This window comes from Mustela lutreola, chromosome 9, assembly GCF_030435805.1.
Source record: "Mustela lutreola isolate mMusLut2 chromosome 9, mMusLut2.pri, whole genome shotgun sequence".
NCBI classification, from domain to species: Eukaryota; Metazoa; Chordata; class Mammalia; order Carnivora; family Mustelidae; genus Mustela; species Mustela lutreola.
The window spans coordinates 108,382,590-108,408,282 of NC_081298.1; the positions used below are offsets into that span (position 1 = coordinate 108,382,590).

At 42.0% G+C, this 25,693-nt stretch overlaps 1 protein-coding gene across 2 annotated transcripts in view; it reads right to left on the reverse strand.

The window, feature by feature from the left end:
• Positions 1 to 2,940: 2,940 nt before the first annotated feature.
• LOC131840428 (interleukin-36 gamma-like) overlaps positions 2,941 to 25,693 on the reverse strand; it is a 56,540-nt gene continuing 33,787 nt past the window's right edge. Inside the window, exons 4-6 of one of the 2 annotated variants that reach the window (XM_059188360.1) lie at positions 6,979 to 7,083; positions 6,146 to 6,285; positions 2,941 to 3,579 (exon numbers count right to left, since the gene is read on the reverse strand). In XM_059188360.1, coding sequence (XP_059044343.1) covers positions 3,373 to 3,579; positions 6,146 to 6,285; positions 6,979 to 7,083 — 452 coding nt within the window. In that variant the 3' untranslated portion in view covers positions 2,941 to 3,372. The remainder of the gene's footprint in view (positions 3,580 to 6,145; positions 6,286 to 6,978; positions 7,084 to 25,693) is intronic. The other variant, XM_059188361.1, reaches the window with a different exon arrangement.

The following is a 25,693-nucleotide window of genomic DNA, read 5'->3' on the forward strand; positions in this document are numbered from 1 at the left end:
ATTTTGATTTTTTATTTTTTATAAACATATATTTTTATTCCCAGGGGTACAGGTCTGTGAATCACCAGGTTTACACACTTCACAGCACTCACCAAAGTACATATCCTCCCCAATGTCCATAATACCACCCCCTTCTCCCAAACCCCCTCCCCCCAGCAACCCTCAGTTTGTTTTGTGAGATTAAGAGTCATTTATGGTTTGTCTCCCTCCCAATCCCATCTTGTTTCATTGATTCTTCTCCTACCCACTTAAGCCCCCATGTTGCATCACCACTTCCTCATATCAGGGAGATCATATGATAGTTGTCTTTCTCTGCTTGACTTATTTCGCTAAGCATGATACGCTCTAGTTCCATCCATGTTGTCGCAAATGGCAAGATTTCATTTCTTTTGATGGCTGCATAGTATTCCATTGTGTATATATACCACATCTTCTTGATCCATTCATCTGTGGATGGACATCTAGGTTCTTTCCATAGTTTGGCTATTGTGGACATTGCTGCTATAAACATTCGAGTACATGTGCCCCTTTGGATCACTACGTTTGTATCTTTAGGGTAAATACCCAATAGTGCAATTGCTGGGTCATAGGGCAGTTCTATTTTCAACATTTTGAGGAACCTCCATGCTGTTTTCCAGAGTGGCTGCACCAGCTTGCATTCCCACCAACAGTGTAGGAGGGTTCCCCTTTCTCCGCATCCTCGCCAGCATCTGTCATTTCCTGACTTGTTTACTTTAGCCATTCTGACTGGTGTGAGGTGGTATCTCATTGTGGTTTTGATTTGTATTTCCCTGATGCCAAGTGATATGGAGCACTTTTTCATGTGTCTGTTGGCCATCTGGATGTCTTCTTTGCAGAAATGTCTGTTCATGTCCTCTGCCCATTTCTTGATTGGATTATTTGTTCTTTGGGTGGTGGCAGGGTTCTTAATTCCTTCCCTGAATCCCAAACCCCATCTCTCAGTATAACCTGTCAGATTACACTTCATCAGGAGCTTCCTGGCTATAATATGAAACTGCTCGTCATATGTGGGGGTCAGGATTGAGACCAAAAGGAAAGAGACGATTTGCCCCAGATTGGTAGGTAACAAATTTAATAAACAAGGAAACTCATATAAGACACTTGTCTTCGGGCAGCTGCAAGACAAGTAGATCTCCATACTCACCCACTAGAATATTAAAAATTTATATTGAAGTTTTAACTGGGTTCGGCCACATATTCCATCCAGATGTCTCAACAACACATCACTATCTCTGGGCTGTGTCCTTGGGAGAGCTTCTGGGAGCAGGGAAAGCAGGCAGAGCACACACATTGAAAGTACAAGGGTGGGGGTGAGGAGCCTCCAACTGCCAGAGACTGGGTCGTGGGTCAAGGGATGGTCATTCAAGGAATGTTGACCTGGAGCTCCTAGAATTCAAATGCCAGAGCACTGATACTCAAATGTGTGGAAACCAGGTGTTCACCAGGCCATAAATTAGAAAATAAGGATGTCACTACTCACAGGGGCCTTCCACGATTTCATATGCTGTAGTATTTCTCAAATGTGATGGATAAGCCAGGGGTCCCTGGAAGTCTGTTCTCCAGTTCCACAAACTATGAGATTACTATGTTTATACTCGATCACTCTCTAAATATGTTATCAGAATCTCTGATAGCCAGGATAGCCAGTGACATGACACCAAGACTCATATTTGAGCTTTTATTTGGGCTCAGATCTATGCCAAGTGACAATCCAAAGTGTCACAGTGTCTGCACGAGCAATTTTTTTGGTAGAGAAAAGAGATGGGACAATGGAATTACCACACAGCCTGTAGTAGTCTGGAAATGCTATAACACTTGGACCATAATCATGTCACAATCAAATGTGTCTTTGGGGTCCAACTGTCAAATTTAATAACCGACAATGTAACAATGTAAATTGGCAGATGTAAGACACTGCCACCATTTATTAGTAGGGAGCATAGTCATAAATATTTAATAACCAATTCTTCTATTTCATATCCCAGAACTAATTAGCTCAGTGCCCATTTTAATGTTATTTTTTATAAAACTACAGTGTTAAAACTATATGTAATGGAAGAAGAAAACTTTAAAGAATCAAGACACCTTGCATTAAATGGTTCTTACTGATTGTTTACTGGCCTACCTAGCAGAGTATGTGGTCTGATTGTCCAAAAGTAGGAAAAAAAATTTTTTTAATTCACTGGTGCTATTTTGGAAATTGTACTTAAGCAAACAGAATTTTCTGCGTTTGTAATAACAGTCAAAATAAGAAAAGTATTATATACAGAACCAGATCTGAGCTACATCTTTCTACAATTATACCCACAATCAATGTTTTAATTTCATCAGATTTCATTAGAATACATCATCCGTCAGGTCCTGGGCTCTTGTTTTTTGGGAGGTTTTTGATCACTGCCTCAATCTCATTATTAGATATCAGTCTATTCAGGTTGTCAATTTCTTCCTGGTTCAATTTTGGGAGTTTATAGTTTTCCAGGAATGCATCCATTTCACCTAGGTTGCTTAGCTTATTGGCATATAACTGTTGATAATAACTTCTGATGATTGTTTCCACTTCCTTGGTGTTAGTTGTGATCTCTCCCTTTTCATTCATAATTTTATGAATTTGGGCTTTCTCTCTTTTCTTTTGAATTAGTGTGGCCAATGGTTTATCGATCTTATTGATTCTTTCAAAAAACCAGCTTCTAGTTTCATTAATACGTTCTACTGAATCTCTGGTTTCTACCTCATTGATCTTTCATTTTATATCTTAAGTTTTAGCTTTCTTATTGTATAAACACATGAAGTTTATATTTGGCTTTATGTTTACATATTAAAATTGGGAAAAAGTAATTTAATTATTATTAAAAATCTTTATCTTTAAAAGTTCTTTAACCCTTAACAGCATACATAATACAACTTGAGATATACTAGCAATATACAAACTATATGGAAAATGTAATCCAAATAGGAAAGGAAACAAAACAAAACAAAAAACAATCAGTTCCGTGCTAGTTACCCAATTCTGGGTAAGATTCATGAGCTCCAACCTTCTCCATATCCACCCCCAGGGAATGCCCTAATGTCTTTGGGTCCAAACATCCTCATACTCACACTGTGGGATGGCTGTGGGATGAACAGCTTCAGCCTGAGAGGAGAACCTTTCATCACCCCTCCCTTCTATGTCTGAGCCCACATTCTATGCCTCAGTTGTCATGAAGTCATTCATAAAATACGGTGATAACAGGGTCCTGCCCACCTCTGAGCATTGATGTGAAATGACACGGAGACAGTATAGAGGAAAGCATGCTGGTAACTACAAAATTTAATACAAATATTTCTGACCAAGATATCCCCTCCAGCCTGAGTTCAAGCATTGATACTTAAATTGAAGTTAACATTATTTTCCCCCTGGTGTGAAGTGAGGAAGATGGGGTGGCCTTTGTCAGAGGAGGCAATGAACCAGCCAGGGAAGGCCACAGACTCAAAGGTAGAAGTACTGTAAATCTCTAAGCGGTAGAAGAGGAAGGGATCCACGGGCTCCACTTCATTGTACAGACGCAAGATCTTCTCCTCCTGAAATATGATAGAGAACACCCGGCAGAAGAAGCAGAGACAGTGTGAGTCGTTCAAAGTTACTTGTACACCAACAGTAAATGTTCCAAAGTATGAGAAAGCCTTATCCCTCTTTTAAAACGGGTTGGGAACAGCAGAGGGAGCACACAATCTCACCTTCCCAGTCCCCAGCCTCAGATCCACAAACAGAGGAGAAAAGACATAAGGAACAGGTTAGTGAACAAGTGGCACACTCCAACAATGAGTTGGGACTCTCCTCACACAAGAGGCCAAGCAGAGGAAAAGGAAGGACATGCAGATTTGCAGCAGTAAACCAAGGACCTCTCCTACCAAAGCTGCAGCAATGAGGGCTGCCGCCCTGCAGACACCACTGCGCTAACCCAAGTTTGCATTCGTCTTTGACCAACTGCCAACATGTGAGAGAGGTCACTGCCATGAAATAGACACAAGAGTCTCTAAAAAACTAGAGGATTTGCATTAAAAACAACAACAACAACAAAGTAAATAGAGCAATCAGAAAATGCCTTCTATATCACATATAGAAGTTTATTTTGTATATTTATATACCATGTATTTAAGTAAAATAAATATTTCTAACCAAACTACACATGCACAAATACCTCCAGAGAGCTACTACACAGAATGGTCTGTAACTCAGCCACATTCAAAGCCCCTCCCTATCTTATTTTCTTCACTAGTTCCAATTATCATTTGAACTTAGTATATTTAACTCTCAGGCCTATCACCACTGCTAGACTAGTTCATCATTGCATTCCTCCACACAGAGAAATTCAAGAGATGTGTTCATTAAATAAAAAGACCCTTTCTCATCTCAAACTCCAGTACATCGTCCTCCTCCCTTCCAACGTACAGCCTGGAAAGCACTGGGCTATAGGTCCCCTCTGCCCTCCCCAGTTTATGGCTGCTTCTCTAGCAAGTCATCATTTTGGGTTCCTGTCCATCAATCCCAGTAGCATATTTGCTGTCATTCCACCATCTTAAAAAATAACTGTTTGGAATGCCCGCCACCCTCCCAGCTCCCCTATGCAGAAACCTCGCTGTAATAGTTGTCTAGATATGCTGTCCTGGATTTTTCCCTTCCTATTCCTCTCTTAGACCCCCTCCATCCAGGATTTCCACCTCCAGTGCTGCAGAAACACTGCTGTTACCAAGGTCCCTAAGGACCCATACATGGCAGAAGGCAGTGGTCAATTATTAATTTATCTGAAGACAAAACCACAATAGAAGGGCAGCTTACTAGACAAGACGTAGCTGAAAATGTGTTTGTCAGTCCTCCTTCAGCACACTCCACATTCATTCTGTCAGTAAATCTTACTGGCTCAAATTAAATACTTTCAGAATCTAACTGGCTACCTACCTCCCACCTCCACTGCTATCCCCTAATTCATCGGATCTCACCTCGATCACCTAAAAGTCCCCCACAAGACTTTTACCTTTGCCCCCCACCACAGTCTGCTTTCAACTGGCAGCCAAAATAATTATTTTAAAACCTGTGTCCACTCATGTCACTCTTCTATTAAAAACATTCTAATAATTCCCCCATTTCACTCAGATTGAAAGGCAAAGTCCTTACAAATGCCAGCAAGGCCCTTTATGAGCTACGTTTGTCTCTCCGAATTCGTCCTCTCTAATTCACTGCTGACACACTGTTTTCTCCACTAATCCTTGCTCTCCCCACATGCTTCTGGCTAACTCACTTGTTGCCTTCTATTGTCTGCTAAAATCTTAGCATGCCTGCTGCACTATTTTCTATGGCAGCCCAACTCCACCTGGGTCTAGCACTACCAGCCTCTCTCTCCTGCTTTCCTAGGGGACATAACACCCTTAAAGACATCACCAACTTACCCCTCATGATACTTATTGTCTACCATTTCTCTCCTCCTGCTAGAATCCACGCCCTGTGAGGACAGGGCTCTCTGCCATTCTGGGCCTCCACGTGTGTCAGATGGCCACAACAGAGCTGGAGGCCAGTAAGAACTCTCATATTTGCTGGACTGAATCGGATGGGGTTAAACTAATTGAACTGAATTTAATAAGTTATGGAACTGAAGTTTAAGGAACAAGAGTAAAGATTGAAATTTCAGAAAATGGCAAGGGGAAAATGACTTAGCAGACAGGATGAGCTTAAAATGGAATCATGACTTGGAAGATGGAACCAAGAAATTCTCCCAGGATGCAACAAGCAAAAAACAAAAACAATGAAAGGATAGAAAGTATGGAAATTTAGACGAGATATTAAAGAGGATCTAGAAGTTCCAATGACTAAGGCATAGGAATTCCAAAAAGAAATAGAAGGCGGAATGAAGTTTACTTGACATAATGGTTGAGAATATCTCAAAATTCAAGAAGGACAAACACCCTCAACTAGCGAGGGGCAGGATAACTCAGTTGCATGCACAGGACTCAAAAATATCTAGGAATAGTAACTATGTTTAAGAATTGGAGAGTGTTTATTTTTTAATTCTAAAATTAGATTATCTACCAAATAAACATCTTTTAAAAGAAATTGGCCCTTTTTTAAAAAAACGTCATTTTTCATACTTACCTTCAGTTGCAAGGTGGGCTGCCCTTCAATGTCCTCACAAGACAGACACATTTCTGGATTCTCTATTCCCAAGTAAATGGGAACGCCTCTGCCTTGCTCCAGTGATTCTGGATACTTGCATGGGACAATAGTGACAGTTACTAATAAAGATAAGAGCGGAGATGGTGTCAGTTTCCTCCGAAGTCAGGACAAGGTCAGCATCTTTCAGGTGTGGCAGGAAAAAAACTTAGAAGTATCATCCCTGCTACCCCAGGTCCACCAAATAGCCAACTACTGTATTCATTCATTCATTCACTCATTCATTCATTCATTCATTCATACCACATACCAGTCACAGCCCTCGGAAATGCAGCAAGCACACAGAGTTAAGCAGATGGCAGACCCTGCCCTAGAGATTGTCACACCTCTGCTTAAACATCTGGAGGTGGGAAGTTCCAACTCCAAGCAAACCCTCTGATCCTTGAAGAGTTCCACTCATTAGCAAGTTTTGCCTAACGTACTGTTGAAATGCCTTCCTGTACCCACTCATTTAATACTTTTAAGACACTTTGAAGTCAGGCAGGAGAAGATACTCCTCTTCCATGGGAGAGGCCGTCAGTCACTGAGAGCAGCTCTCCTGCCCTGCAAAGAGACTTCTACCCTCTCTGCTTTCTATACCCTGGTCCAGACAAATTTCTCCCTGACACGGCTTCCCAGGCAGCTGCGAAATTCTCCTCCTTCCACGTGGGCCCTGCTGTCAGGCCACCCTTTCACAAAAGGCCAGTGCCAGCATCCCAGATGCACTGTGACCCTTCCCTTGCCTCCAAGGCAGCAGCCGTGGGATGACCACTCACCTGGGATCACACTGTTACTCCGTGGAACTGTCACAATGGTCTGACCCTGAAGGACCCACACCTGCTGATTCAAGTCGGATACCTCCCCAGTATGAGGTTGACTCACTGCAGTTTAAAGAGAGAAGAATAATGGAGAACCTTTATAATTAGGCCATTTTGCTAGATGCTAGGCCCTTCGGGAAGGAAGGTCCAGGGTTTACACACCAAAATTGACAGCATTCACATGACCCTCAGCTCAGCCTTTCTTTCTGGGAAAGCTATGGGTTGCGGTGAGGAGGGCCAGGACTGCAACTAGTCTAACAGGGTAAAATGTCCCATAGGACATGTGTGCTGAGTCCCAGCTACTCCCTCTGATGCCTCTTCTGTGCTCGGCTTGGTGCTGGGTCTGGAGCTAGAGCAGAGGATAAGCACTGCTCACTGTCCACAGGAAACTGGAGAGCACTGGGTGGTAAGAGCTATACACAAAGAGGGTCAGAAAATGCTGGCGCAGCCAGGAGATCCAGAAGAGACAGGAGTGAGTGCAGGTGTCCCAGGCCTCCAGAGCCCCAACTCAACATCACCTGCTGTTAAGGGTTCTCCAGAAATAGGGATTCCTCGAATGCATGTCATAGTGGGGTTGTCTCAACACCTGCGGGGACAGTGATAGTAGATATGAGCATCAGGAGATATTTCCAAGACCTTTCTAGGACACTAGTTACGGAGATCCTCATTCTGTACAAGGAGTTGGGAAGCCTGGCCTGACGCAGAGCCCTACTCAGAAAATCTGAGCCACCTCCTGAGACAAAACTTCAAGGTAGCAACAGCGAGAAAACCTCGGGCAGAACTTCCTCCACCCAAAGATCCAGGCAGTGACCAGATCTTCCTAGAAGTTCTAAGGTATGACTTTTGACCTTAAGTTGTCTGCATGCATCTCCTCCTTCCCCCATTGACATCTGCTTCTGCCCGGGGGCAGGGCAGCTCTGTTAGGATCCTCGCAACTCCCTGGGAAGTGAGAAAGTGAGAAGCAGCTAGACAGGCACTGGACAAGTCACAGGGCCTGGCATAGCCCCATCTCTTCCCTGAGCCCTAAAGCACAGAAGAGAGGGAAGGCTAAAAAGTTGGAGGACTTGCTGGACCTTTATCAATAGTTCAGGGAACTGAATCACAGCTCCAACAGCTCCCAAGAGCAGTAAAGGGCTCTGACAGAGACTGCCATTTATTTGGTAGAACAGAGGAGGTGCCACTATGTGGGGCGTGGCAATTGTATGTCAGAAAATCTTGGGTGTCTCAGATGGCAAAATCATAGCATCAGCATTGAGCTGCACCAATCCACGCCCCAATCCACGCCCATGGGGAAATAGAGTTGATGACAGTCCCAGGTTTCTCAGCAAGGGGACACTGAGGGACTTCCCCAGAACCCAGTTATCCTACCTTGTCACTACAATTGGAAATGCCAGGCCCTTCACAAAAGAAGTCCATCTGCTGGGGCAGGCAAGCTTGCCCTCTACAGTTTTACTAAAGGAGCCCTGTGATTGCAAAAGTAGCTGTGGGCTTCAGGCAGGGTCCACATGGCATTTTTGGCCATCCAACCATGCCTGAACCACCTCAGGCCACCCTTGAAAAGAGAGCTAGGCTGAAAGCTCCCCTATTGTACTCTTTTAGCACCTCTACCCCCCTTGAGAAGCCACAGACACTGAGCACTGTACCCTTAACCGAGGTCCCTGGTACCTCCAAAATGCAGTGGACTCCAGAACTGCCTGAGGACTAAAATGGTCAGCAATGATCTCCCTAAAACCTGAGCCCCAGATCCCAACTTATCCTCTACCCTCTGGTCTAGTGATGCCATTTGCATTTGCATATGCATATGCATATGCATAATGCATTTGTAGGTTTACAATGAATGGTAACAGTTATTACTACTTTTGGGGCCGGGGGACCATGTTTATTATACTCCACCCTCCATCCACTGAGGTCAGGCACAAAAATTTTCTGAGGCAGAAGCTAACTTGACTAAGGAGAATTTCAAAAGACTGGAAACAATTTTATATTTACCTGCCTAGCTGGGGGGTGGGAGGCAAGGGTTAAGACAGAACCTTCTAGGCAAGCACCTCCATGAGCCCCTCTTCCCACCCCTGAAAGTCTCCTTGCTCATCCTCTCATACTTTTCACCCCCATCTCCTTATTGACCTTGGAGGAACATGGTCCTTTCCTTTGAGCCCTCAATCCCATCACTTTTGCCCTCCAGTTCATCTGTTACTCCCGGAGAGAGAGTGATAATGAATTTGGACACACTGTGTTCAAAGCCAGGCTCAGCCAGTGTCACCTCTCTTAGGTCCCCCTCTGTGCAACCAAAGAGCTTCTCAATTATATATCAGTCAACATACCTCCTTTCTTGGGAAGTTCACCAAAAAAATGACATCTAAAGGGTCCTATCATCTGGCCCCCAAATTCCTTAGGCTTCTGTTTCAATCAGGATCTAGTGTGGGAAGAACCCACACAAGGAATTTCAAACAAAGGGCACTGGTTACAAAATATGTTAGAAGGCTAAAGAGTAACAAGAAGGTGCTGAAGTATCCCTGATATTAACAAGTGCAGGAAAGAAACAAGAGGAAACAAAAGAAGCTAGGAGATCAAAGGAAGGACCTTGTAGAACTGATGCCCAGACCTCAGGAGGGAACTCTGCCAAACTGATGCTCAGACCTCTGAATAGAAAGTATAGTCTGTTCGGTGCATGAACACAAATGCAGAGAGGAGGCATCAGCCCAAGAGATGCTCAGAGGACCCAAGGGACACAACCCAGAGAGCTGTATTTTCACTGATGCCAAAGCCTTTGGGTATAGCTTGATTTTTCCATGCGCAGAAGAAGGTTGCAAAAACCTATGTCTTATGATGACATGTGTCCCTTTCAGCTTCAGCCTCTTATTCCACTTAATCCTGACCTTCCCCTCACTTCCCAATATTCCGAGCATCCAGTAATTTCCAGAATTGCCAGCAATCAGTATCCATTCTGAAGTCCCCAGTTTAAAGTTTACTGTGAATGAGTATCAGAGAAATTAGAAGAGGGGTGATGGTGATGAGAGGGAAGAACTGAACCACTGGGGTGGATAATTGAGGAGCAGAGATGCCATATCTAGTAAAGAAATGGACCAGAAGTTTAGTCTTAGAGTAGAAGGGATGGATATGATATCCTAGCTATATTTGAGAGGACTATCAATATTTATGCCGGTTACAAAAAGTAAGGAATATGATTCTGCTATGTAAACATAACCCAGTTTGTCAGATTCTTTCTATTGATGTTCTATTGTCACATACAAAGTGAAAATTATGCACACCATTAAGTGTGGCTTGAATTGAGTTCAGGTAAGTATTCATAAACCCAAAAAGATCCTAGACATGAAAATAATTTTAAGAGATCATGAAGTCCAGATTCCAATTTTTAAGCTCTAAGATATTATCATCCATGCTTGTTTGGTATCAAGTCCTTCTATTTTGCTCATTTAACATGCTCATGATCTTGGTAAGTGGAGGGAACATCAATGGAAACCAAGAAGGGAGAGAGAGCTTGGTCATTCACCAAGACTAGAATCTCTAGAACCTGTTCATAGAGGCACAATATCCATAACAATGTATTCATATAGCCAAGCTGACATTCACAAGGAATGAAAGCAGAAGGAACCATGAAGTAGTAGATGTTGTCTGACCCCCACAGTTGAAAAATACACAGAATCAAATTCATAGTCAAGCTGGGTTTAGAATCTGTAACTCCTAATTCCCCAATCCAAGGCTCTCTGCTCTAGTGCTCACCAGCTCCAATGTGGCTCCTAAAAGGACCAAAGCCACTGCACCTTATATCCTATCAGGGGCTACCTACAACTAATCTAGCCTGGGCTTTGCTACTGGAAGAGAAATGCCATCACCTCGACTGAACTAATGGGGCAACACAGTGTGCACCACAGACCACAGAAAACAGCCTGGGCCATTTGTACTCAAGTAGATTGGGGAGAGTCGGACAATGCCAAGGAAATTGCCAATACGACCTCTACAGAACTGCCTCTACCAAATGTGGGTGTGATGATGCAGTTGAACTTGCCCAAACCTCAGCGCCTCTAAGCAGCTCAAGCTCAATGTCTAAAACCCCCTTCCCTGTGGGCTGACCCATCCTCATTTCTTTCCCGAAGCTGGGTCCCCCATGAAAACCCACACTTTGGGTTGTGGGCCAACATGCTATTTAATAGCTTCCTCCCCGTGTGAAAATGAAAGATAGCTTAACAAAAATAACCCCCAAACTCCTCACCAAAATGGCAGAAATAAAAGAACCATTAAAGGCATTAAGACAAAAGAATTCAACTATACAGGACCAACATCAAGGTACCTTTCTGTAAATTTAAAACATCTGTTGACAAAATTGTACACTTGTGTGCAATCAAAAAATAAAAACAAACAGCTAAAGCCTCTATCGGACAGCTCGTAGTAAAACATTTAAGGAAAAGCTTAGGTTAAATCCCTAAAGTTTGAAATTCCTGGATAAAAAGCTAATGACAGAGAACTTTTAGCCCAATTAGCCATATCACAAAAAATGCAAAAGCCATGAAAGAAAAGATGATAAACTGAAAATCATCAAAATTTTAGAATTTTGAACAAACTTGCACACACACACAAAAAAAAAACCATGGGTGAAAGTTAAAAGATAAGGCACCTGTGAAAAAATATTTACAACATATCTAACAAGCTAATACCTAACATTCAAAGTTTTTAAGTAGTTCCCACTAGCTTAAAAAATGCAAGTAATTTTATAGAAAAATAAACAATAAATGTAAAAAGCATTTCTGAGAAGAAAATATAAATGTCCAACAAATAGAAGTAATTACAGTTAACCATACCAGTAATTAGCAAAATGCAAATCAAAGCAACAATGAAATTCCATTTCCACCCATCAGGAAGGCACAAATTAAAAAGCTGGTAGGCAATGGTGGTGAGGAAACAGATTCACTGACTATATGAATGGATGTGTGAATCAGCACAGTCTCTGTGGGAAGCAATTTTGCAGGAGCTATTATAAATCTAAATATATGTGCCCTTTGACTCTTCAATCCTACTTACAAGAATCTATCAGTCAAGTTTAGCTTCAAAAGCTGGAAAACTCCCATTCAAAGTGTTCAAAATATTCATTAGATCACATACTTGGAAGTCCAGAAGTGATATGTGATCAGAACCACTGATCTGGTAATTCCATAATGGCAGCAAGGATCAACATTGAGCTTCTCTTCTGAACTGGCATTCAGTACATAAGGCCAGGTTGCCTCATGTCTGTAAGATAATTTTCTGTGAGAATCAGAACTACATGTTCAGACATTAACATCTTTGCAAGAAAGAGAATATCTCTCCCACATCAAAGTCTTTCAAGTCTGCTTGGGTGAACTTGAGAGTCATGCTGTGCCCATCAGGTCCTAACAAGAAATATATGACACATTCAAAATTTGGCAATTTGAGGCAAATGTAATAAAGGGGTTATTTATAAAGATGTGGGCAGAGTATAGGGAAATCCCAAGGCATAGATAATGCTGAACCCTGGGGCTAGTAACAGTAGGATAATGGGCCTGAATGGACAAGAAGAGGAAACAGTTACCAGAACCCACATAGAGAGAGAGCTTTGTGGAGAGGGCAACGTAATAGAAGCCATGACCTACCTCAAGAAAAACAGCTTGGGGTGACCCCAGAGGGGTCTCTCTCTTCCCACCTTCCAATTTCCTTCCAGTGAATTGTGAAGGCAATGGTGGTGGAAGTCATCCAGCATAGGCTAAGCCTTTTGCCCCTCAAGTCCATGCTCTTACTCCATGAGTCTGAAATCTGAGGTCCCTATCCCAAGTGAAATATAAAAAGACAGCAGCTTCTGAATCACCACAAGTTAGGTCTATGTGATCATACCCCCAACTGAAAGTTTTTAAAAGCCATTCCCACTGTTGCTCCTGTAAGGTGGTTAGAGGAAAATACAGGAGTGAGGAGGAAACAGTTAAGAAGTCAACTGATAGACTACTTGATTCTGTAGCTATTCACGGGGTCTAATTTAGTAATCATGGCTGCCTTCTCCCACCATCTATCCCATATTTCCCTTGCTTTCTACGAGTACCTTAGCAGGATGCTCTTCTTCACCTTGAGGGTAATTCAAGCCTTTCTGTCTATGGACTCTGAGTCCTCGGTGCTCTTTTTAGGGTTTAGGGTGTTACAGTTTTTCATAGTCTGAAAGTACAAGGCAGGGGAGTAATAAGACCTTCTCCAGGGAACCCCCTGGGTTCCAGACACAGTCCTGTGTACCTCCATCAAGTAGCACCAACCTAGTTTTCCCTAAATAATCAGGATTAAACACCCCACCCAGTAAGTTGATTCCTTTCTGCCTGTTTATTCAATGACATGAGGGGCCAAATGGCTATAAGGCAATCACAGCTTCCAATTCCTCCAATCCTTGACTATTCCCTAGTGGAAGCATTGCATTCGTGGGCACTAAAACCTCCTTTCCATGGAGCTTAGGGTCATGTAACAAGAAGAAAAATTTCCTACAGTATGCCATATAGTTTAAGAGTAAGAGGGTCTCTTCCCCACTCCACCTTTGGCTCTTGAACCTCTGCATTCCCATCGTGAGGAAGACAGTAATATTTATCAAGCAGTAGTTTAAAGAATATTCTGCTTTCATAAGACAGCCCTCTCTCAAAGTGCTGTGTTCTACTTGGCACCACATGTGACTCTTCCAAAGACCATTCCACTAGTTTATCAAGACATCTGCACATGGTAAAGCCAACAATGGTTCAGGTAGAAAAGCCAATGAATTATTACATGCGTGTGAACTTGTAGCCACAATGCCTTTACTGAAAAATGGAACCCTTAGTTAAAAATGACGCCCTGTGGCATCATGCAGTAAGTCCGCCGCCCATGGTGTTGCTGGCAGAAGTACTATGAGTTGAGAAGATAAATCAATACAAAAATTTAGATGTATCTCTATAAGAAAAAAGTGTTGGCCTCTTCATAATGGAACAGTCCAATACAATCTGCCACCAGGGAGTTGGCTGGTTGCATTAGGAAATGTTGTTGGGGTTTTCTATTGATCTCTGCTGATGATGGTTTGAGCACTCTTCAGTGGCAATAACCAAATCGATTTGTTGAGGGGAAATCAAGCAGCTGAGTCCATGCATAATCTCCATATCTGCAACCATGGTCACTTTGTACATGGACCCACTGAGTTGGCAAGGGACTGGAGAAGACTGGCATCCACAGGTTGGGACACTTCAACCTCTCATTTACTGAGAGCCTCCTCTGCAGTTAGAGGCCATTTGGTAGGCCCTTGTTTGGAAATCAAATATCTTCACATTCCCCATTCTGTGCCCATTCTGTGAGGTTCACCTGCATACTACTCTCTACACATCCTTGTAGCCGATGTCCTAATCTTTCTCCTTCCAAGTTTCTGCCCAGCTAGCCAACTCATTGCCCCACAGATCAGTGTAGACCTGCCTCACAGATCTCCTCCAACACGAAATGAATAACCAAATATGCTACCTCAAGTTCTGCCCAATGGGAGGATTTCTCTTCATCATTATTTTTCAAGGCAAGCTGAAGGAGCTATAGTGAACTGGCAGTAGCCATCTATTTCCAGCTGGGGCCAGCATACTATGCAGATCCATACATACATCCAGTCAGGCCTACGCTTTTCCTCCTCCATTCTACATCGTCCCATGAGACGTTGGTATGAATTAAGAAATGGGTGGAAAAGCTATAAAGAAGCAGGTACCATGGGTGTCTGAGCTACCAACTTATGATGTTGACTTTTGCCTTTCAGATAAGCTTGGGCCTGGTCTCCTTTACATCATTATTTTTAAAATAGACTGTTCCTGTGCCTGTCCAATCTTATGGTTTGGTAGATCAGGACATTCCAAGCTCATGGTGAGCAGTTTAAATCATTTCATATCTCATGGTTAGGAATTCAGACTCTATAATAAACAAATAGCAGTTCTGGAGCTGATTTTCAGCAGGGCTGAAGAGGACACGGCCTTATTCCAAAACCCCAGGGATTTTCCCCGTCATTTTTCACCTGGGGCTTGTAAGAGCTCTATTTGCAACAAACACTTCTAGAACCAGTGGGTCTGTTAATTCTTAAGGTTCATGGGGCAAATAAGCTTATATCCCAACCTGGATATTCAGCATAATCTTTTCTGGATCTAGGACCCATCAAAACTAGCAGCCTTATGGGTTATTTGGTACATGGACCACAACAGCATGCCCAGACAAAGAATGTGTTAACCCTAAAATCCAAAGAAGCTCATTAATCACTATGCCTTTTTCCCCGCTGCTGGGAGATCTAAGGTCCAACAATCTATCGCTTTTTTTTTTTTTTAAAGATTTTATTTATTTAGGGATGCCTGGGTGGCTCAGTTGGTTAAGCTGCTGCCTTCGGCTCAAGTCATGATCCCAGGATCCTGGGATCAAATCCCACATTGGGCTCCTTGCTCAGCGTGAGCCAGCTTCTCTCTCTGCCTCTGCCTGCCACTCTGCCTGCTTGTGTTTTCTCTCTCTCTCTCTCTCTCTCTCTGACAAATAAATAAATTAAGTCTTTAAAAAATATATTTTATTTATTTATTTGACAGAGAGAGACACAGCGAGACAGGGAACACAAGCAGCGGGAGAGGGAGAAGCAGGCTTCCCACCGGGCAGGGATCCTGATGCCGGTCTTGATCCCAGGACCCTGGGATCTTGAACCAAGCCAAAGGCAGATGCTTAATGATCAAGCCACCCAGGCATCCTGGTCTATCACTTTTTAGGCAATTTCCTGAGATGCTTAGACTACTAGACCCCCAGAAATTTCATCAATATAGCAGACCCCTGAATGCATCTCACTAGCATTTCTCTTTCGAAGGCATCTAGTGTGTTTGCTACTTCTTGCTTACCAGATTCAATTAGCATAATGTCATCAATGTAATGGACCAGCACGTTGATCCTAAGACTTATGACGATGAGGAATTGGAGAGTTGATATAGACATGAAGCAACACAGTCTTGCATGTGAAGGCAAATTGCTTCTGGTCACCTTTGCTCATAGATATGGGGTTTAAAAAACATTTCCTAGGTGAATAGCTATATACTAGGTCTTGGGTTGTGTTTATTTGCTCCAGTGAGGACAATATATGCAGATCTGCAGCCTCAACTGGCTTTACAAGTTGAAGTTTATGATGGTTTCCTGGCACTCTCTGCAACCTATGCAGTATTTGTACCAACCAACAAGGCAAATTAAATGGGATGTGAAATTAATACCCTTGCATCTTTCAAGTCTTTGATGATGACACTAATTCTAGTCATCCCTCCAGGTATGTATTGCTTTTGGTTTGGGACTTATTATCTTGGCAGGGATGAGGAAGACTTCTAGGGGCTTCACCTTTGCATTCTGTCCACAGTAATCCTAACTTAATAAGAAGGAACTGAAAATGGGGCATGTTGCCAATCACTAAATTTATTGATTTAAATTAAATAAATTCTAAACCTGAGAAAATAATCTAAGTCTGAGCCTTCAGGCAGATTCAACTCCAAAATCCATCTGTCTCCTGACTTTTATAACCTTCTACTTGGCTTGATGGACAACAGCAGCATTTGGCATCTCTGGGGATGAGCATCAGTGTGGAGCCAGTATCTGAAGCCCTTGGAAAGTCTTTCTCGCTTTCCAGTACACGGTCCTCTGATAAATGGCAACACGTGTCTCTGGGTAAAGCTTGGGGGAAGAGTCCTACTATTTACCTGTCACTCTGTATTTGTCTGCTTGGGCTGCCATGACAAAATACCACACACAGGGTGGCTTAAAGAACAAAAACTTGTTCCCACATTTCTGGAGGCTGGCGGTCCAAGATCAAGATTTTGGCAGCATTGGTTTCTCCTGGGGCTTCTCTCCTTGTTGTGCCCTCTTGTGGCCTTTCCTCTCTGCACACACATCCCTGCTGTCTCTTCCTCTTCTTATAGGGACAACAGTCATATTTAGATTAGGACCTCACTATCATGACCTCATTTAGCCTCAATCACTCCTTTAAAGGCCCATCTCCAGACACAGTCACGTTGGGAGTTAGAGATTCAACATGTGAAGCAGTGGGGGCAGGTGGGGAGACATAATTCAGTCTGTAACACACCAAAATTCTTCTTTAAAGGGACCTGGCCTTTGGCTCAAAGGGCTTCAGGTCTGTGATCTCCCTTCAGCCTGGAAAGCGGGTAAAAAGCCATAAATCCTCCACTATACCAATTCAAGTTAGGTGCTCTGCCTACCACACCTAGGGCTTTTTTCCCATACATGTTAAGCAGCACCTTAGAAGCATCTCCATCTATTCCACTTCTAGAAATCTACCCTACAATGAATTAGTCATTGCCACAGAGTGCTGACATTGTAAATATATAAGTAGCTCACTTTGATCTGTTGCTCAGGGAGATGGAGAGAATGTTGGGACACACCTGTGACTCAGCTGCCCATTAATCACCCACCCCGGGATGACCCAAGGGACCACGAGCAAATGTGCTGGTGAGGGGCATCCAGTCTCCCGAAGAACTCATGGTAACCATCCTCTCTGGGCTAGAGATGATGGTTATTTAAGTTTCTAACATTAGAGGAAGCTAAATGAATACATATTTTTTATTTGACACACAGAGAGAGAGATCATAAGTAGGCAGAGAGGCAGGCAGAGAACGGGGAGAAGCAGGCTCCCTCCTGAGCAGAAAGCCCGATGCGGGGCTCAATCCCAGGACCCTGGGAACATGACCTGAGCCCAAGGCAGAGGCTTTAACCCACTGAGCCACCCAGGCACCCCTAGATGAATGATATTTATAAATGCCTGTACTTTTTTTTTTTTACTTTTCCTGTATCATTATTTCTAATAAAAAGTTTAAAAGAAAAATGAAATGAATGTATTATGGTAAACTGCTAGAGTAGTTCGTTTGGTACTGCTGATTCTCTGATTATTTTTCCATACAAACAAGGTGTTTAGACTAATGGAAAGAATTATCAGTTGGGCAAATCCAAACTGAGGAATTCTCTGGTATACTGCCTAAATTATGATTTAAACCTAGTTTCTCAAAAAAATTTAATAATATAAACTTAGTTTCTTATTTTTCCCCAAACAAAACAAACATTTGTCTTGTCAATCTGAGACTTTTATCAAAAATCAAAAAGCTTTGGTCACCCTAGCTTGGAGCTGAGAGGTCAGCTGTGCTCCCTGGGACCAGCAGAGGGCGCTGCGGCACCAAATTACATCAAAAGGCCGAGCCTCCGCAGGCCACATCCCCCCCATCTCGGGTGGGAGCTCTGAACTTAGCGCAGTGGCACCTGAAGGCAGGACCTTTGTTGCAAGCCTAGAATCGTGCTTTCAAACTTTACGCATCCCAGTTTGAAATTACCTTGCAACCGAGTTCACGCATACGTGTAAATCTATAATCAGCTTGTAATGTTAACCTACCAAATCTGACTGATGGAATATCAATAAAATAAATTTCCAAAAAATACAAAATAGTTGAACAAAATTAAATTTAGCTAGCTAAAGTGGACTTTTGGTCTTTGTAACTTCAGCAAATTATTGTTTTAAATAATTTGCATCTTAATGAACCCTTTTTTGGTGAAATATTAAGATTTTTAGTTACTGAATACAAGAAACGTACTATATCCATATATCTTATTTTTCTTGTTGCAGGATTAATTTTTTGGAATTTTGAAACATTCTTTAAAATGTAGGTAATATAAAAAAATTATGAAAATTTGACTGGGTAAAGTCATAAAGGCCTATGGCCTCCTTAAGATGAAACATTTGTTTTTCGTAAGTTGTTTGCTTTATGGGGAACAGGGTGTATAGAATTCAAATAAAACTAGAAAGGTATCTAATTCACAAGTCATTCACAGCTGCGAGGACAAAACTCTATCATCAACATGTTAAAATTTTCAGAATTGGGATGCCTGGATGGCTCAGTCATTTGAGCCCCTGCCTTCGACTCAGGTCAGGATACCAGGGTCTTGGGATGGAGTCCCGCACCGGGCTCCTTGCTCAGTGGGCAGCCTGCTTCTTCTCTCTGCCTCTGCCTGCCACTCTGCCTCTCCCCCTGCTTGTGCTCTCTCTTGCTCTCTGATAAATAAGGAAAGAAAAGAAAGAAAGAAAGAAAAAATCTTTTTAAAAAAATTTTAAGAATTTATTTGAGCAGAAATAAATTTCAATCAAGCAGCATCCAATCTAGCAGATAGGAGCTAGATTAGGAGCATCCAATCTAGCAGAAAGGAGCTCTGAGGAGCTGTGCAGAATGAAAGACTTTAGTAGGCAGAAGGGAGCAGAAATAAGGATTTTGTTTATAATGTTTGTAAAGATTAATGTAAATGTTTGTTTATAATGTTTGTAGAGAACAAAATAAGAATTTTGTTCAACTTGGCAAAAAATCAGGTTGATTATTGCTTATTGCAAGGTTACTTCCCTTAGGTGATGGCAGAGGTGTCTCAAGTAGATCAGGTGATTCCTGAATGACCTGCCCTTTTTTAACCTCTGGTTTCCGGATTCCATTTCAGGGACAGCTGATACTGTAATTGAGCCTCGGTTCTGTGACATGGGGCTTAGCATGAATGACTCCATTTTGGTACTGGTGTCTTGTTTTGTAGCCGACATAATAACAATTATCTTAAATTTGATTCATGCTACAAATAATTCTCTTCCTTCGTTTAAATGTCTTGTTTGCATGGAAGAGTTATCACCAGGAGCAGGAAACAAACCTTGAGGACACCTTGTAAGGTGAATGGAGATTCCCGGAGTGACTACAAATGCAAAATAAGAACAATGATTTTGTGAGCTTGGTTAAAACAGGAGTTAGTCACAGAATGATGCAGTTAACTGTTAAAGGCAAATGCCTCACAGAGTGGCAGAATCAGTCCCTTATCTAGCCTGTGTGAAAGTGTTATACTGTTTGAGACTGAGGGAGCAAAAAAAAAAAAAAAAAAAAAGGTTCCACTCTCAAATAATAACTATTAATAGAATATTAAGTTAAAATTTTCATTTCAGATTGGTAAAAATGCATAAGTAACTATGCCCAGTTACTACAGCAGTTGAGATCCCTAAAGAGAAATTCTTCAAGACAAGCTACTGGAGATAAATTTTCATGAACCAATAAATGCTTTAAAATAAATAAGATATTCTTGGGATGCCTGGGTGGCTCAGTTGGTTAAGCAGCTGCCTTCGGCTCAGGTCATGATCCCAGCGTCCTGGGATCGAGTCCCACATCGGGCTCCTTGCTCGGCAGGGAGCCTGCTTCTCCCTCTGCCTCTGCCTGCCATTCTGTCTGCCTGTGCTCGCTCTCTTTCCCTCTCTCTGACAAATAAATAAAATCTTTAAAATAAATAAATAAATAAATAAATAAATAAATAAGATATTCTAGAAGCACTGCAGGAGTTTGTGTCCTGGTAATGGGGCTGCAGAAATAGAAAGGTGTCATGGATTTATGTCAAGTTCTTTCTGAAAGCACTGAGATTCAGTTACTTTGGGCGATTATCGAATTCACAGGGAAGATCTAGGGTGTAAAATCTTGCCAGGACATCTGAATTCCACACTACATGATGCTAAAACATCGATGTGTCTTAAAAAACCCAACGGCGCTCATCCAATCCATTTTCAGCTCCTTAAAACACAGAAGCAGAATATTCCTGAATAGTAAAAAAAAAAAAAAGAAAGAAAAAAAAAGAAAGAAAGAAAGAAAGCTTTACTAAGAATGTGCGAGCTAAAGGTAGAATAAACATTTCATAATATATTATTCCCCCTCACTATGTTTAATGGATTCTGATATATGTCCTATTTCTTTTTGATTTTTTTCCAACTCATTTTTATGCCTTACTGTGGTTATCAGCCCACAGTCGATAAGGCATTGTCCTAGCATTACAGCTAGGAGAAAACAGATCATTGTCAGTTGGCTCTGGAGGGCACAAGGGCCTTCTGGTCTTCTCCAGCGCCTAGCCCCACAGAGAGAAACGAGCTTGGGACTAGCAGAAATTAGTCCTTTTGGCCCATCCTGCCCCTAATCATGCTTGAACGCCACAAGCACTTCCTCTACAATTCCTTCAAAAATACTTTGCATTCTATTTCTGTTGTTGCTATGTGAATTAACTAGTAAATTAAAGAAAGATTTTGTGGGGCCAGTGGGGGCGGCACACAACTCTGTGGAGGTGTATCATGAGAATCACTCAGCAAGGACCTCCTGTGTCCCCAGTCCTATTCCTGGCACCACCTCTGTGCCTCATGGCCCAGAGCTGCAACTACTCATTGGGCCCAGCTAAAAGGCGCACATAAAGCCAGAGTTAGGAATAGACTGTGTCCCACAGGTCTGTTCCTAAGTCAGTTGTTCAGAGCCACAAATGCTCACATAACCCACACTGTGGCTGCTTAGGCCTCTTTACAGAATGGTCTCTGTATTCAAGAACAAGTATCCCAGCCTCCCAAAGAGCGGAAGAATAGTCTGCTAATCTTTCAAAGCCTGGACCCAGAAACTGGCAATACTTCATTTCTGTCATAATTCTCTTGATCTATCGCAGAACCTGCACTGATTCAAGAGGGTTGCACATAAATGCCATCTCTCAATGAGAAAAATATCAAAGAATTTGTCTTTATTTTTCATCTGTCATAGTCTGCCTTATTTCTAGTCCTCCCTTACGCAAAATCCGCTTATGCCCACACAAGGGCTCCCAAAGTCTCATCCAGTTAAGGCATCAGCTTGATGTCCAGAACCTCATCAGCTCAATCAGGTAAACTATAGCCTAAAGGCCAGATCTGGTCTGCCTACACATTTACACATTGTGAAGACTCCCTTTGTGCTCCAATGGCACCGTTGGGTAGTCAGGACAGAGACTAGATGGCCTGTTAAACAAAAAAGATGTACTATCTGGTCCTTCACAGAAGAATTTTTCCCATCCCTAGTCTAAATCAGGTCCAGGTATAGATAGGGCTTCTTGGATGAAGTTTCTCCCGATCTGAAGACCTGTGAACCAAAAAGAGAAGTGATCTGCCCACAGGTACCAAACGTGTGGTGGTGAACAGATAGAGAGCAACCGCAAGACATTTTCCTGTTCAGGAGGGACTCCAGACATACACAGCAGTCCCTGGTTCACAGCAGTTTGCATGACCAGCTGGGACCACATGGCCACCTCCTTCATTAGGGGCAAGGCCGGCTCACCGAGAGCAGGCTCCACCCTGAGCCATCAGCCTCACCCTCCGAGGCTGTTTCCGAGCCTCCCTTTCTTTTCCACAGGGAGTAGCCTGCAGCCCCTATCTGCAGCAGGGAACTTTTCTCAGCATGCTTCTGGCCCATGGAAAACTGGAAGTCTGTGTTCATTTTCTAGCGCTACTGTAAAAAAATTTACACAAACTTCATAAAGCAAACGGCTCAAACGTAGTCCTCCAGTTCCAGAAGTCAGAGGCTGGAAATGGGTCTCACTGGGCCAAAATCAAGATGTCGGCAGGCTCTTTCTGGAGGCTCTAGGGGAGAACTGTTTTCTTGCCTTTTCCAACTTCTAGGAGACGTCTCCCCTCCATCTTCAAAGACAGCAGTGGCTAGCTGAATCCTTTTAAACACTGCATCACTCTGACTCTGACCTTCCTGACATTCTCTTCTACTTAGAAAGACCCTTATGATTACCTGGGCCCACCTGGGTAATCCAGAATCATCACCTGACCTCAAGATCCTTAACCAAATCACATCTGCAAGGCCCTCCTGTCATGTAAGGTAACATATTCACAAGTTCTGGGGTTAGGATGTACAAATCTCTGGGGCCATCATTTTTTTTGTATGTAATATGTAATATATATTGTTACATATAGTAATATTATATATGGTAATAATATAATATATATTTGAATCACACATAAATATATTTTAATATATTACATATAAGTGATATATAATATCTATAACTATAAATAATATTTAATGTATATCTTTATTTATATATTAAAATATAATTATATTTTATATCATATCATACTGTATATCATGTATAATATATATTTTATTATTTTGTATATTATATATTGTATATACTAAAATATATTTTTATAGACAATGTATTTTACACTTATATAATAATAATATTTCCTATAGAAATATGCTTATATAATATTTTATGTTATATATATTTTTGTATTTTTATATATGTTATATATAGTTATATAATATTTTATATATTAAGGCCTCTCTTTATTTTTTACTTCTCTGTCCCTTTCAGTCCAACCTACTACAATGCCTTTAAAAATGTTTTGCATTAAGAAGACATCCAGATGGCCAACAGACACATGAAAAAGTGCTCCATATCACTCGGCATCAGGGAAATACAAATCAAAACCTCACACCAGTCAGAATGGCTAAAATCAACAAGTCAGGAAATGACAGATGCTGGAGAGGATGCGGAGAAAGGGGAACCCTCCTACACTGTTGGTGGGAATGCAAGCTGGTGCAACCTCTCTGGAAAACAGCATGGAGGTTCCTCAAAATGTTGAAAATAGAACTGCCCTATGACCCAGCAATTGCACTATTGGGTATTTACCCTAAAGATACAAACGTAGTGATCCAAAGGGGCACATGTACTCGAATGTTTATAGCAGCAATGTCCACAATAGCCAAACTATGGAAAGAACCTAGATGTCCATCCACAGATGAATGGATCAAGAAGATGTGGTATATATACACAATGGAATACTATGCAGCCATCAAAAGAAATGAAATCTTGCCATTTGCGACAACATGGATGGAACTAGAGCGTATCATGCTTAGCGAAATAAGTCAAGCAGAGAAAGACAACTATCATATGATCTCCCTGATATGAGGAAGTGGTGATGCAACATGGGGGCTTAAGTGGGTACGAGAAGAATAAATGAAAGAAGATGGGATTGGGAGGGAGACAAACCATAAGTGACTCTTAATCTCACAAAACAAACTGAGGGTTGCTGGGGGGAGGGGGTTTGGGAGAAGGGGGTGGTATTATGGACATTGGGGAGGGTATGTGTTTTGGTGAGTGCTGTGAAGTGTGTAAACCTGGTGATTCACAGACCTGTACTCCTGGGGATAAAAATATATGTTTATAAAAAAAAATGTTTTGCATTAAAGGGGCGCCTGGGTGGCTCAGTGGGTTAAGCCTCTGCCTTCGGCTCAGGTCATGGTCTCAGGGTCCTGGGATTGAGCCCCACGTCAGGCTCTCTGTTCAGCAGGGAACCTGCTTTCCCCTCTCTCTGCCTGTCTCTCTGCCTACTTGTGATCTCTCTCAGTCAAATAAATAAAATCTTAAAAAAAAAAAAGTTTTGCATTCTCAATATATAATCAATTCCATTAGGGAAAGAAACACACCTACGTTCTTTTCAAGACAGACCGCTCTACTTTGTGTCACCTGTGAGGCTTCTGGTTTTTTCAAGGACGTACGAGGCATGCCCTAAATTCCTCTGAAGTCTCCCAGTTTACCACATTACTTCAGGCAACACTTTTTCTAAACTTCTCACCCCTACAAAACACACGTCATTTAGTCAGTAGCACTTTCTTCGCTGTCCTGGCCCTCACTAACAGTCTCCCCAGAGCCTTTCAGCTTCCACCTGTCATCAAACGCAAAGCAATGGCACCCATTGAATGCTTTAGTCACTGGAGCACCTCACTGCTGGTCCTAAATTCTGTTCCATTGATCTATTACTGCTTCACAAATCACTCTAAAACTTAGTGGCTTATTTTACTCAGAATCCTATGCTGTGGGCAGGGCTCAGCTGCAAAGGCTGATTCTGTTTCACATGGCTGCAGGATGCATTGCCAGGAGGCCACTCACTTGGCTGCCATGTTGGTGCTGGCCGTCAGCTAGGAACTCAGCTGTCCGGACTGTCAGTGGGGCCCTAATTCCTTTTCACGCGGACCTCTTCACAAGGCTGCTTAGAACTTCTCACAATGTGATGACTGGTGTGCAAGAATACATATTTCAGGAGACATGACATAAAAGCCACCAGTCCACTTTTATCAAAAAAGACAAGAGATAACAAATGTTGATGTGAATGTGGAGAAAAGGAAACTCTTTTACACTGCTGCTGGGAAAGTAAAATGGCACAGCCATATGGAAAACAGTATGGAGGTTCCTCAAAAACTAAAAATGGAATTACCATATGATCCAGCAATCCCACTCCTGGGTACTGAAATCAGTATCTTGAAGAGAGATCTGCACACCCATGTTCATTGCAGCATTATTCACAATAGCCAATGTATGGAAACAACCTTAGTGTCTGTCAATAGATGAATGAATTAAGGAGATACATATACAACTGAATATTACTCGGCCATGGGAAAGAAGGAAAACCTGCCATTTCCAACAATATGGGTGGACATTGAGGGCATTATGCTAACTAAGTCAGAGAAAGACAAATACTGGATGATATCTCTTACATGCAGAATCTAAAAAACTGAACTTGCGAAAACAGAGAGTAGAATGCTTCCCAGGGGTCGGGGGTGGGGGAACAGAGGAGATGTTATTTAAGGGTACAAATTTGCAAATAACGGATAAATTCTAGAGATCTAATGTACAAGATAGTGATTCTAATCAACAATACTATATTATAAATTTTAAAGTTGCTAACAGACCAGATCCAACACAAAAAAAGAAATTATAAGTGTGTGATATGAGAAAGATATGTAAGTCAAATACCGTAGTAGTCATATTACAATATATACATGTATCAAACCAATACATT